Raw genomic sequence first — 12,967 nt, forward strand, 5'->3', positions numbered from 1 at the left:
AAATAAAAAAAAAAGACACACAAAAAAGGCCAGGTACTACTACAGTAAATGAGATTAATTAGGGTTAGGGTTAGGGTTTCGGCAGGTTATGAGACCTAGAAATACAGATATCCAGAGTGATCCATCTCTCTGTCCCAGTTATCATATCTAGAACCCTTGTAGAGTCACTTTATCTTGGGCTACAAAACTGAAGCAAGATACTAGATTCAGGTTCGGTACATTACCTGACCATCTGTCCACAGAAATCTGTAGAAATTTCCACATGGTAAATTATATGGTTAGACTTTATATTTTTTTATTCCTTGGGTAGGGAGTATTATGGGAGAAGGCAATGGCACCCCACTCCAGTACTCTTGCCTGGAAAATCCCATGGATGGAGGAGCCTGGTAGGCTGCAGTCATGGGGTCGATAGGAGTCGGACATGATCGAGCGACTTCACTTTCACTTTTCACTTTCATGCATTGGAGAAGGAAATGGCAACCCACTCCAGTGTTCTTGCCTTGAGAATCCCAGGGATGAGGGAGCCTGGTAGGTGCCATCTATGGGGCCCACAGAGTTGGACATGACTGAAGTGACTTAGCAGCAGCAGCAGCAGGGAGTATTATACTCATTAAAACTCATATAGATACTTGAAATGATTTCTGCTTGAATTTTAGATGTCTCTCGTGTGATTTTCTCAAACTTGTACTGACAGTTCTTGAGGTCATTGCACTAACATGCATTAATCCTGTTTGTAAAAAGTTTGCATTCTTTTTTCAGTCACACTGCACAGCATGCAGAATCGTAGTTCCCCAAACAGGGATCAAACTTGTGCTCCCTACAGTGGAAGCGTGGAGATCTAACCACTGGTCTCCCAAGGCAGCCTCAAGTGCATTTTTCTCTGCTCATTCATGCAGTTGTCTGGGGGACATGTTGTGCCAGGCCCTGTGCTGAGTTCTGGGACTATAAAAATGAATGAAACCATTTGTTCAAATGGAAGGAGTTTGGACCTTAGATGGAAGAGACCTATAAATGAACAGAAAATCACATCATTGTAGGAACTTACTCAGTGGCTGTCTTTTTCAATTGAAAAGGAGGGCAAGAGGCCTGGTTGGTCTCATCTTCTGCTGTTATCACTAGCACCTAATTCCTAGCAGCACCCAGTAAATATTTGTTATCCTTGGAGAAGGAAATGGCAACCCACTTCGTATTCTTGCTTGGAAATCCCCATGGACAGAGGAGCCTGGTGGGCTACAGTCCATGGGGTGGCAAAGAGTCCGATGAGACTTAGGGATTGAACAGCAAAATGAGTAAATACTAAAACAGGTCCACAGAGGAAGCTATGGGTGCCCCCATAGAAAGGACATGGGCCTAGTTTTATGTGTGTCTGGAGGTTGGCGTTACAGTGTCAAGTCAGAGGTATCAGAGAAAAAAACCCTTTGACCATGAGATATGAAATGAGTCCTGGGAGATAAAGGAAATTAGGTAAAAGTAGGGTTGGGGTTGCCTAGGAGTTCCCAAGACTGAATTTCAAGTAGTTCCCAGATACCAAGAAGAGTCCAGTCTGTAGCAGTACGCGGCAGAGATGACAGTGAAGGGGCTTGCAGGCGGCATCATTTATACATTTCCATTTTTAGTCTCTAATAACTATGCCAATTAAAAAGCAAACCAACAAACGTCCGTCGACCCCTACGACACTGGTAGCTCATGGATTCCCAAGCTCACACCGGCTTGTTACCCAGGAGCTCAGCGTGATGGTGGGGATCGACTAGCGGCTCCCCAGTTAAGGCCATGAGTGAATGAATGAAGAATCACAGCACTGTGAGCACCCGCACAATGACTGAGTCTTCTGGACCATAGGGAAGTCGGGGAGCCCCTACCAGGCTGAACAGGGACTCAAGGGTTTAACGAGTGGTGTGAGGCGAGTCTGGAAAGCGTCACATCTCAGAAATAAAACCAGAGGCACGACTGTGGGGAGAGTTTCAACGCGCCTTCCTAGCGGGAAGGTGAAGCAACAGGAGTAAAAAGCACTCGAGAGTTGACGAGGGCTGGCAATTTCCGACGAGCGATACGGGAAAGCGGCTGGGTGTTGAGCTACGCGGTACCCAGGCGATCCAGGGATAGGAGCCTACAGCTGGGCTTCACGCCAACCGGGGAGGGCGGCCCGGAGACCGCCAGCGCCGAGGGCCGGAACGCTGGACGCCGCCTCCCGGGCCCCGCCGGACGCGGTTTCCAGTCGTACCGGCGTGCGCCCGGCAGCGGTGGAGCGAGCATCTCCAGTCGCGCAGGGGGCGCGGCCCGGCTGTCCCGCCTCCAGAGCCTTGCGGGACTGTCCCGCGGCACAGCAAGAGGCCTCTCCTCAGCAGACGCCCACAGAGGGCAGCAGCCTCCAGAGGCGCGGATGCGAGCTCCGCCCGCCGTCGGGGTCACTGCCTCCAGGACGCACGCTTCTCCTCTGCCGTCCGCCGGGAAGCGGACCGATCGCCGGCGAGGTGAGGTCCTAGGAACTCTCCAGGCCTCCCGCGAACTTCCGGGAGACGCGGCCCTCGCCCCCCGCGCCCCCTGAGGGACCGCCCCGAGCCCCGCCTCTACTCTGATTGGCTACCTGCGCGTCCGCTGCACCGCCCTGGCCGGTGATTGGCGCTGAGGCGCAGTCTGTCAGCCGCCTCCCTTGGGAATCTGGGTCGCCAAGGGAAGCGTTCGTTACTCGGGGACGGCTTGGGAGGAGGTTGGTCGGGCCCCCTGAGCTCGTTTGTTTATTGTTCCGGAGACCCTACCCCCGGCGCGCGCTTCCGTCGCAACGGCCAGGAGAGGAGCCGGTATCGGAGGCGGAGGGCAGGGGTGGCGAGAAAGTGAAGGTTGAGAAGTGAGCCTGAGGCCCCCAAGCCCGACTGCCTCCGAGAGGGAGCGGGGTGGGAAGAAGGGCCCTGAAAGGAACTGTCACCTTGGGAGAGGCCTAGTTTCTGCTGCGGGGAGGGTGGCGGGGGTTCATGACCTAGTTGTTCGGGCATCTCGTTTTCTAGGTGAGTCTGTCCACAGAATTCACTAGAGATTTTTGCTTCGGCTTTGCAGCCGAGTTTGGAGACGTGTAGCCCGTTTCCTCGCCTTCCCAGAAGCCATTGACTGAATTCATTCACTCTCTTGTCTCTTTAGATGAGCAGCCGTCAAAAAAAGCACAAACAATGGAAGGACGGATGCCACTGCGTATGTTAAAAGCATGTTGAAAGGAAACTAAGAAGGTATTCACTTGGATTTAATTGTGTTTAATTGTACGAGAGAATTACCTTTTTGAGGAGAAGCACAAAAGTTTTGACTAATATTAATTTAGTTTGGTCTTGTGACCGGTTTCAAATTTTTAAAATCTTTTAATATACAAGAGTCACATTACTGCCGTACCTATCAAATACAGTCTTTGCTAATGATGGGCTAGTCCTGACCATGCAACATGAAAAGAAATTGGAAATTTTTGATAATGTTCATTTGCATATGATTACATAGTGCTACAGATCTTTTAAAAATGACGTTATCCCTGTTTAAAAAAAAACTTGTAATTTAATGTTAGACTGTGTGTGAGATTGGGTAGTAGCTAACTCATACAATGAGTTACACTCCTGGGCTAATTTCACTTTGTTTTTAAAGTACCAGTTCATTGTTTGTTGCTCAGTTGCTCAGTCATGTTGGACTCTTCTGCGACCCCATGGACTGTAGCCCACCAGGCTCCTCTGTCCATGAGATTTCCCAGGCTAGAATACTGAAGTGGGTTGCCATTTCCTTCTCCAGGGGATCTTTCCAACCCAGGGATCGCACTGGAGTCTCCTACATTGGCAGGCAGTTCTTTACCACTGAGCCACCGGGGAAGCCCAAAATATCAGTAGTTTGCTTGTTAAACACTGAGTCGTAGTTATAACAGTTGTTTCATTGGCCACCTAGTCATTTGACCCTCTAGCTTCTATTAAGTTATATGTTGTCTTATACATATCTGTTAGTGACATACTGGAAATTGTCAAGGAATGGTTTATTTCAGCCACGTGTATGCATGCTAAGTTGCTTCAGTGATGTCTGACTCTGTGTGACCCTATGGACTGGAGCCCACCAGGCTCTTCTGTCCATGGGATTCTCCAGAACCCACACTCAAGAATACTGGAGTGGGTTCCCATGCCCTCCTCCAGGAGCCTTCCTGACCCAGAGATTGAACCTGTGTCTCCTACATCTCCTGCATTGGCAGGCAGATTCTTTACCACTGGCACCACTCAGGAAGCCCCATTTCAGCCACAGAACACCCAAATTAGCTCTTGAAGTTAGACCTGGGCCCTACCCTGGAAAATTTTGACCTGGATTGGAGATGAACTCTGCACATCTGTATTCTGGAAAATTTCCTCAAGTGAGTTTGATATGCATTCCCAGTTGAGAAATGAAGCTTTAACGACTTAGATATGTTTAAGAAATTTTAAGATATTTATGAAATAAATAGTTCTTCCCTTGATTTCCTTACGGTTTAAAAGTAAATTTCTCAGGAATAACATTTCGGGATAATCCAAAAGCAGTGTTTGCCTCAGCAAGGTCAGGAAGTTTCACTGGCACTCAGCAGCCTCTGGACTAACCACTCCAGTCTTAGGAACAAGGTTCTTATGGAGAGTCACAAGAGCTCTGATGTGCTTGCAGGATCCCCAGAGCTGTGCATGTAGTATTGTCTCCTGTGAGGTGTAAGAGAGGTCAACTCCAGGTCTGTTCAGCTAACTTATTTTTACTTCAACAAAATGCAAAGAGGGTAATATTACATTTATGAACTTTATCTTGGGAAGAAAACCCCTACTGGAAATAAATGTAAATGATACCCTCCCAATACCCAGTAGTCCTATGCTTATTAAGTAAAGAATGTGCACAATTCAAGGTTAAAATCTGTATGCTAACATGAAGTATTCGGAGATTTGGAGTATATTAGACCAACTTTACAGGAGAGTCAAAGAGGTAAAAGTCAGATAATCACTTTGGTTTTCAAGTGTGAGAAATGTGTGGTGAAACCAAATCCATTCTGACTTCAGGGACAGCTTTCAGCAAAGCAGTAGGCCCAGTTGTGTTGCATTGCCTAGGAGCTGTTAGTATTGATATTTATTTTACATGTAAGTTTTTCACTGCAAGACTTGGCATACGAAGTATTTGAGTAGTGGGCAGATTTGTAAAATGAAGATGAAAAAAACAAACATGAAGCCATGTGTTTAGTCAGTCCATGACTAATACCTTGAATTTGTGTTTGTTGTTTGAACAGAAAGCCAGGAGTCTCAGCATGAATCGATCTAGATCTCAATCAGATGATGGTGGTGAAGAAACCTCATCCCAAGACCAGCATCATCAAGAAAATGAGAGAAGGTGGCAGCAAGAGCGTCTCCACAGAGAAGAAGCCTATTACCAGTTTATAAACAACCTCAATGATGAAGATTACCGGCTGATGAGAGACCATAATCTTTTAGGCACTCCTGGTAAGGGATAGGTAAAAGAGAAAATACCTTTTGCAGCATTATTAAAAGTTTCAGCGTTAGGAGGGGTTTTTACCCCCATCTTCCCTGTTCCAAAATACACTGTACTGTTTTGGTGACTTCAAGAGCTTTGTAACATAAAAACATAGAAAAATCACTGGCGTACTTCTGTATGTCATAAGTAGGTTAATATTGGGGCTTCCCTGGTGGCTCAGCAGTAAAGATTCCACCTGCCAATGCAGAAGATTCGCTTTGATCCCTGGTCAGGATGGTCCCCTGGAGGAGGAAATGGCAGCCCACTCCAGTATTCTTTCCTGGGAAATCCCAAGGACAGAGGAGCCTGGTGGGCTACAGTCCATGGGCTTACAAGAGTCAGACATGACTTAGTGACCAAACAAGAATATTGAATATATAGCACTGTTACACAAGTGTCAAAAAAACCAACTGGTTCATGTACACGATAGTGTCTAATATTTACATATGTGGTCCTATTTCTCTTAAGTAATATTTGTACAAATAAAATACTATTCATTTCAAACCTGATTCTAACTCATGTTACTATATATTTATTTAGTTGAACTAATAACTCCTCCAAAGTCAAATGTGTTCCATAATTTTATTACAAATCAAATTTCACAATGAACTGGTTGAAACTTGCAGGTTTGTATGTAATATATTTCTATGTTGCATATTTGCATACTATATATTGGATTACCCATATAATAAACTAGGTAAAATTCAGGTAAATATTTGAAGTTTTCTCTAGAAATATTCCCCTCTTAATTTCTTTTTAACTCTGACAAAAATCCACAGAATTATAGCCTATGGGTTCCTAAGTATATCAACTGGGAGCACTTTATTAATGATTCAAATTAAATCTTATTTTAATTTAAATAAAACATTAATAAATGAAACAACCAAAATGATGTGTATTTGCATCAAGTAAACAGTTTCTACTGTCTTCAGTTTATAGAAATGAAAACAGTAGAATGTCTTTCACAGATTGCTAAAGATTAGTCTGACCGTAAGTTTTCATAAAACTTAGTAATTTAAAAATTTGAATTTCAGTGAGCTTTTTTCTGTTTTTTAGGAGAAATAACATCAGAAGAATTACAACAGCGGTTAGATGGTGTCAAGGAACAAATAGCATCTCAGCCTGACTTGAGAAATGGGACAACCGCCAGAGGTACTATGGACTCCTTTCCATAAGGAACAGGTTTGATTGGAGTAATTGCAGACATGAGCTTCCAGGACCTTGTCTGACATTGGTTTTTAGTGTTTTTCAGATTTAATGTGATACTCATTCAGGGAATATTTATGAATTATATGCAAAGCAGTACAGTTCGGCAGTATAGGACAGAGGTTGCATATAAAGATGTCTTATACACTCATTGCCTTCAGGAGCTCCTGTGTATGAAATAGTATATTAATTGCCAGCAGAATTCTTTTTAATTTTAGAATGTACAGACTAGTTTTTATTTTTAAATTAATATAACTAAGCTTGGCTTTTAAAAAGTTATACAGAGCAACACAGAAAGACTGAGTCAGGAAAACCTGTTTGTTGCTTTGCTGTGTTGTTTTTGTGTTTGTTGTATCATTTTACTGAACAAATACTAAGTTATAATATAAGTTCTTACAAAAAACAAATTGCTAAAAAAAATTCAAACTAAACAGAAGTGTATAGAATTAAAAGTAGAGCCAGCATTAAGGTCTGCCCTACCACTGCCTTCCCCACAAGTATTTGTTAGTAGTAGTTTCACATATTATATCAAGATCATGGTATAAATTAGGGTGAAGACTATTAAAAACCCCAAGTGCATTGATTGGGAAGACATAAGTTTACTCCTCTTTCACGGTAACAGTCCAGTGCAGACACACTGTACTCCATAAAGCCTCCTGGGACCCACCCAGCCGGCAGAGTGGTTCTACAACTGTGCTGTCCAGTGCAGTAGCTACTGGCCACATGGGCCTATTTAAATTTAATAAAATTGAAAACTCAGTTCCTCAGTCATATTAGCCATATTCAGGCGTTTAATAGTCCCAAGTGGCCAGTAGCTTCTGTATCAGACAGCACAGACAGAGCACCTCCACTGTTGCAGAAAGGTTTACTGGACATCGACTGCTGCTGCTCCAGGGTGCGGCCTTGATGATCAAGCTAAGTCACCACCACATCTAGGTTCCAACTGGCAGTTGTAGATCCAGAGGGAGGCGCAGGCATCTGCCTTAAAATGAGCTCTCTCACTTCCACTCCAGTTCCATTGATGAGAACTCAGTCCTGTGAACACCCTGCTTGCCAGGCTGCTCCCAAGACCGTCACAGTGCATTTACAGTGGAAGAAGGGACCACAGATTTTGTGAGATATGAGTGACCTCTTTCATGCATCATCATCACTGCATCCTAGTAATTAAAGAAGTGGCATTTAGAATGAGTTAATGTTTACCTGCTCTTTACTCATATCTCTTTGCAAATTAAAATGGAAAGTGAAAATTAACTCTTGTTTTCTTTACATTGATATAGGCAGATTGTACTGTGAGTATAGCTGGTAAGACTGGTCTGAGATATGTTTTAATGGAAAATGTACTCATCACAAATGAAATAGCTTATATTTTTAGAATATGGCTAAAGTTGCTTATTTTACTGATAATCAGCAGCTGATTAACAGGTTTAACTTTAATAAAAGAACATTTTTTATGAGAGATTGCAGTAATGAAATAAAATCAAAGCAGTCCCATTTAATAGCTGGTTTTGAGTAGAACAGACTTTAAGGGTAAAGTCTGTGTAGTTAATATGCATTACAATGCCTTTCATTGAGTTTTGTACTTTAATAACCCACTGGTTAAAAACAGAAAATGTAAGCTTCCCACAGTAGCACTGTCATAGTCAAAGAAGTTTATCAGGGGCACAGTTATTTCTAAATTGATCCATTCAGCAGTATTAATTGAGAGTCTGATTTCTACCAAATAGAATAGAGGTTGGGGATTTAACAGTGAACAAAATGAGACAAAACTTGTTTTTTCTTCATGCAGCTCACATTCTAAATGAACAGAAAATGTATTTTATTGTATTATATATAATGGCTAACATTTATTGAGTGCTTTCTCACATGTTATATCATGCCAGATGTTATGTTAATCATATACCATGTCTTCTTTTATCTTCATGATAATCCCCTGACATCTATCCTATTATTATATCAAATTTATGGATAAGGATATAGCCATAGAGAACTGAATTAAATGCTTAAAATTTCCTTTCTTTACACAAAGACATATTATGGTTCTAATATTACACTCATAAAGCCAAAGTTCTTGAGCTATATGTTTTTGACAGTTTCTAAGAAACAAGATTCTTAAGGTTACCAAAATACCTAGTTGCAAAAAACACTGTTACCTTTCCCAAAAGGATTCTACAAATTCAAGTGAATTATGTATGTTTTCTTGCTATGTTTTATTAATATTGCCATATGAATAAAGCAATTTAAATGTACAGTTTTAGTAATGGTTATATTTTTCATTTGCCTTAATATTTTGCCAATAATAGGCCTATAGAAAGCAAGAGTGAAGATTTCTTCACACTACTGCACAAATAGTATTTAAAATTTTATAATGTTAATTCACACTGTGGATTATAGTATGCTTGTAGTATACACCTTTCTTTTAGAAAGCTCATTTTCTTTTTGGCTGTTTTTCATTCATTCAGATGCACAGATGTTCTTAAATATAATTTAATTTAATAAAAACTTTACAAGCTTTCAATGAAAATCCAAAGATAGATTTCAGGAATTGATGTTAAGTTGATTTGGTTTGCTTTCCAGACGCAGGAATCCCTCGAGAGGGTTCGAATGAAGATTCTCTGCTGGAATGGCTGAACACCTTTCTTCGCACAGGAAATGCAACTCGAAGTGGGCAGAATGGGAACCAGACCTGGAGAGCTGTGAGTCGAACCAACCCTCACAGTGGAGAGTTTCGGTTTAGTCTGGAAATCCACATCAACCACGAGAACAGAGGATTTGAAATGGATGGCGAAGACTCTGTGGCTATGCCCTTCTCAGATGTCAGTCAAGATCACGCTGCAGATGGGCCCCAGAGACCAAGCAGTCCTGTGGCCAGGCGAACCAGAAGCCAGGCTGCAGGGAATCTCAGCCGTGGTGCTCGCATTCCCAGGACACGCCTTGGCTCCAGGGGGCAGAGCTCAGTTGAAGGCTCTCTGTCTCCACTGGGAAGACTAAGAAATGGAATTGGGGGTGCATCTGGCAGTCCTGGACCTGGTGCCCCCCTCACTCATCTCGACACCCCATCAGGTAGAAGTGAACTCAGGCAGAGGGAGGGGCAGCGGTTTGGAGCAGCCCATGTCTGGGAAAATGGGGCCAGAACCAATGTCACAGTGAGGAATACAAACCAAAGACTAGAGCCTATAAGACTACGGTCTACTTTCAGGAGTCGGAGCCGGTCGCCGATTCAGGCGCCGAGTGGTACGGTTTACCATAATTCACAAAGAGAGAGCCGGCCTTACCAACAGAGCACCAGGCGGTCTGTCAGGAGGAGAGGGGTAACCCGGGTCTTCCTGGAGCAGGACCCAGAAGGCAGAGGGGCTGCGTCCTCGCTCTTCTCCAACTCCAGGCTCGTGTCCAGAATCACGGTGGAAGAGGAGGAGGAGGAGCCCAGCAGGCTGCCTGCGGCCATGCGGCGACACCCGACCATCACCCTGGACCTGCAGGTGAGGAGAATTCGTCCCGGAGAGAGCAGCGACCGCGACAGCATCGCCAACAGGACTCGGTCTCGGGTGGGGCTGGCGGAGAACCGGATCTCCTTGGAGAGAAACAGCGGGGGCTTCCACCGCAGCATCTCACGCCAGGAGCGCTCGGGGATGCGCACCTACGTGAGCACCATCACCGTGCCGCTACGCAGGGTGTCTGAGCACGAGCTCGCCGAGCCGTCCTCCACAGCGCTGCGATCAATCCTAAGGCAGATCATGACTGGCTTTGGTGAGCTGAGTTCTCTCATGGAGGCCGAGTCAGAGTCAGAGGCGCAGAGCGATGGCTCGCACGGGCCAGTGCTGCGCTCAGACGCGGGTCCCCCGGGTGGGGCCACCGGCCCTCCCACGGGAGGAGCCCCCAGGGGCCGGCTGGCCCGCGTGGAGCTCACCCCGCTTCATACCCTAGCCAGCGACCCCGTGGTGGGCCGGTCTGCACGGAATTCAGGTAACTTAGTGGAGACGGGAACACTACCCATTCTTCGCCTCGCTCACTTCTTCCTGCTTAACGAGGGGGATGATGACGACCCCACGCGTGGTTTAACCAAAGAGCAGATCGACAATCTCTCCACCCGGAACTACGAGCACAGCGGTGCAGACGGCGAGCCGGGCAAGGCCTGCAGTGTGTGCATCAGTGACTATGTGGCCGGAAACAAGCTCAGGCAGTTACCCTGCATGCACGAGTTCCACATCCACTGCATCGACCGGTGGCTCTCAGAGAACTGCACCTGCCCCGTCTGCCGGCAGCCTGTCTTAGGGTCCGGCCTAGCCAACAGCGGGTGAGGCCCTGAGTCCCTCGCACGCACACCACCGTGGAGCTGTGTTCAGGCATTGTTTTCTTGAATCATTTGTGATACGCTTACCAGGATGAAAAATAGCAGATGATTATAGTTTGAACTATTTTTTGTGTGTGCTTTTTTAACTTGTTAAAAAGAGTAAATTTATAGAAAGTTTAAAATGCAAATGTTACATTATCCTAAAGTACAGAATAGGTAATATTGCTAGAACCAAATAACCTTCAAAATATTTTTATTTTGGTAATTTTGTTCATGCTAAGCACTTTTGTATTTGCACAGTTTGGTAGGTTACAAGTGAATATTTGTCCAAAAAGTCCTGCAGGGTTTTGCTTGGACTTTCAGGTCCCATAAGGCTTCATACTGTGTCCAGACATTGGTATCTAAATAAGCCTTCCTATAACTTTTCATTCTAAGGAAAGCATCTTCATGAAAGAGTCCCTGGCTGAATGTTTGCTTAATGCACTTAAGTTACTTGAAATGTTAAATTTATTATGCAGTACTTACATTTAATATGTGTATATATAGGTATATAATTTTAAGGTTAAAATATTCAGTCTGAAAACTACTGATTTGGTTCTTATTTTAAGCTGTTGGGCTATTACTGCATATGGCACAATATTTAATATTTGCAGGATCATCTCGGGGAGGAAGTGGATTAAGATATTTAAAAATAGAGATAATTTATGAAGCGTTTCTGACAATCTGACTTACTAGACAGCAAGCAATATATAACACTGAACAAGTATTTCTTTTTTCAGAAATGGAACATGGACATTTTAGAGCATAGAGGTTATTTGAGTTCTGCCTTTTCGTGACTTTTTTGAAAGTGCAAACCATTTTTTGGATTAAATTAAGTAAAATGTACACGCATGGTTTCTCAAATTTAGTTTAAAATCTAAAAAAAAAAAAACCTGTAAAGAATCAAATGCATAGATACTATGTTAAGTTCACTTGGAGGCCAAAAAACTCCAAATACAACAATGACAACAAAAGTAAGAGAATGTAGAACAAACACAAAGTATGCGTTGAAGATCTGTTTCTACCAATAAATATTAAAACGTGTCAACTATTCTCTGTTGGTCCACTGTGGTTTATTCACTGAAAGAAATCGATATTTCACATCAGCTGGATGCCAGGCATTGTTACAGGTGTCAAGGATTCCATAGAGGAGAGACAGAGTCCCTCTCCTCACGGGAAAGACATTTGCTCTTAGAAATGGAAGCTCGGTTAATAAAATGAGTTACTGTTCTGACTTTCATGTTTGTTCATGTCATTAATGACAGTTTCCTGTGGTGACACTGCTTGGACAAAATCACAAGAACAAGCACCTCAAGGCCAATTCTGTGAGATTGAGGTATATCTCAAGACTTCGTTTTCCTTTCCAGTTAGTGATTAAATGCATTTTGTTCAGTAAGATACGTGAACAGACGTTGTTAGGGAGAGTATTGAACACCTAGAGTGAAAGGTTTATGTAAAGGTGGTAACTTTGGAGTAAATGGTTTATGTAGGGCTCACACGCAAGGGACATGGGGCTTGGAAATTGGATCTGAAGACTTTAAATACTAGACTTAAGGACTTTTTACTTTACAGACTTGAGGTTTCTCTTGCTAAATTATATTGGCGAAGAGTGAGATCATTTTTCATGTTTTGGGAAGACTGGTGCAGAGTGCAGTGGAGTGGAAAAAAATTGGAAGCAAAAAGTCAATAAAGGAACAATTGCTGTAAATTTTTACTATTATCATCATCACCCGTTATTATCTAACCCAGAGTAATGGCAGTGATACTGGAAAGGGCAGAACAACACTGGGGAATAAAAGACATTATTTTGTTGTTTCTTGTTCACTGTGAAGAGGTGGGAGGTCGTAGGTAAAGCATCTCTGAGGGCAGAAGGGAGGACACGTTATAAGCTTGGCCAGTGTAGACATTTACCTGAAACAACTGTGTTCACATATCTGTCCCATTCAT

The 12,967-nt window shown here is 43.6% G+C and overlaps 1 protein-coding gene across 5 annotated transcripts; it reads left to right on the plus strand.

Moving 5' to 3' along the window:
- The first annotated feature begins 2,234 nt into the window (after positions 1–2,234).
- On the plus strand, positions 2,235–12,071 carry RNF6 (ring finger protein 6). Of its 5 annotated transcripts, none has more exons than XM_019971488.2 (5): positions 2,235–2,471; positions 3,133–3,218; positions 5,246–5,456; positions 6,544–6,639; positions 9,268–12,071. In XM_019971488.2, the coding sequence occupies exons 3-5, from the start codon at positions 5,264–5,266 to the stop codon at positions 10,986–10,988; spliced, it is 2,010 nt and encodes a 669-aa protein (XP_019827047.1). In that variant the 5' UTR covers positions 2,235–2,471; positions 3,133–3,218; positions 5,246–5,263; the 3' UTR covers positions 10,989–12,071. The 5 variants fall into 5 exon arrangements, with proteins under 5 accessions (XP_019827047.1, XP_019827050.1, XP_019827046.1 ...); XM_019971491.2 differs by lacking the exon at positions 2,235–2,471 and adding an exon at positions 2,613–2,707; XM_019971487.2 differs by lacking the exon at positions 2,235–2,471 and adding an exon at positions 2,654–2,798.
- Positions 12,072–12,967: the final 896 nt, after the last annotated feature.

Source organism: Bos indicus, chromosome 12 (assembly GCF_029378745.1).
Source record: "Bos indicus isolate NIAB-ARS_2022 breed Sahiwal x Tharparkar chromosome 12, NIAB-ARS_B.indTharparkar_mat_pri_1.0, whole genome shotgun sequence".
Taxonomy (NCBI): Eukaryota; Metazoa; Chordata; class Mammalia; order Artiodactyla; family Bovidae; genus Bos; species Bos indicus.

Excerpts from the sequence above, each read along its gene's own strand:
- RNF6 (XM_070800262.1), top strand. The coding sequence starts at position 4,322 with ATGAACTCTGCACATCTGTATTCTGGAAAATTTCCTCAA. Across the intron at positions 5,457-6,543 it reads TAATCTTTTAGGCACTCCTG|GAGAAATAACATCAGAAGAA; the intron begins GTAAGGGATAGG and ends TCTGTTTTTTAG. Across the intron at positions 6,640-9,267 it reads AAATGGGACAACCGCCAGAG|ACGCAGGAATCCCTCGAGAG; the intron begins GTACTATGGACT and ends TTTGCTTTCCAG.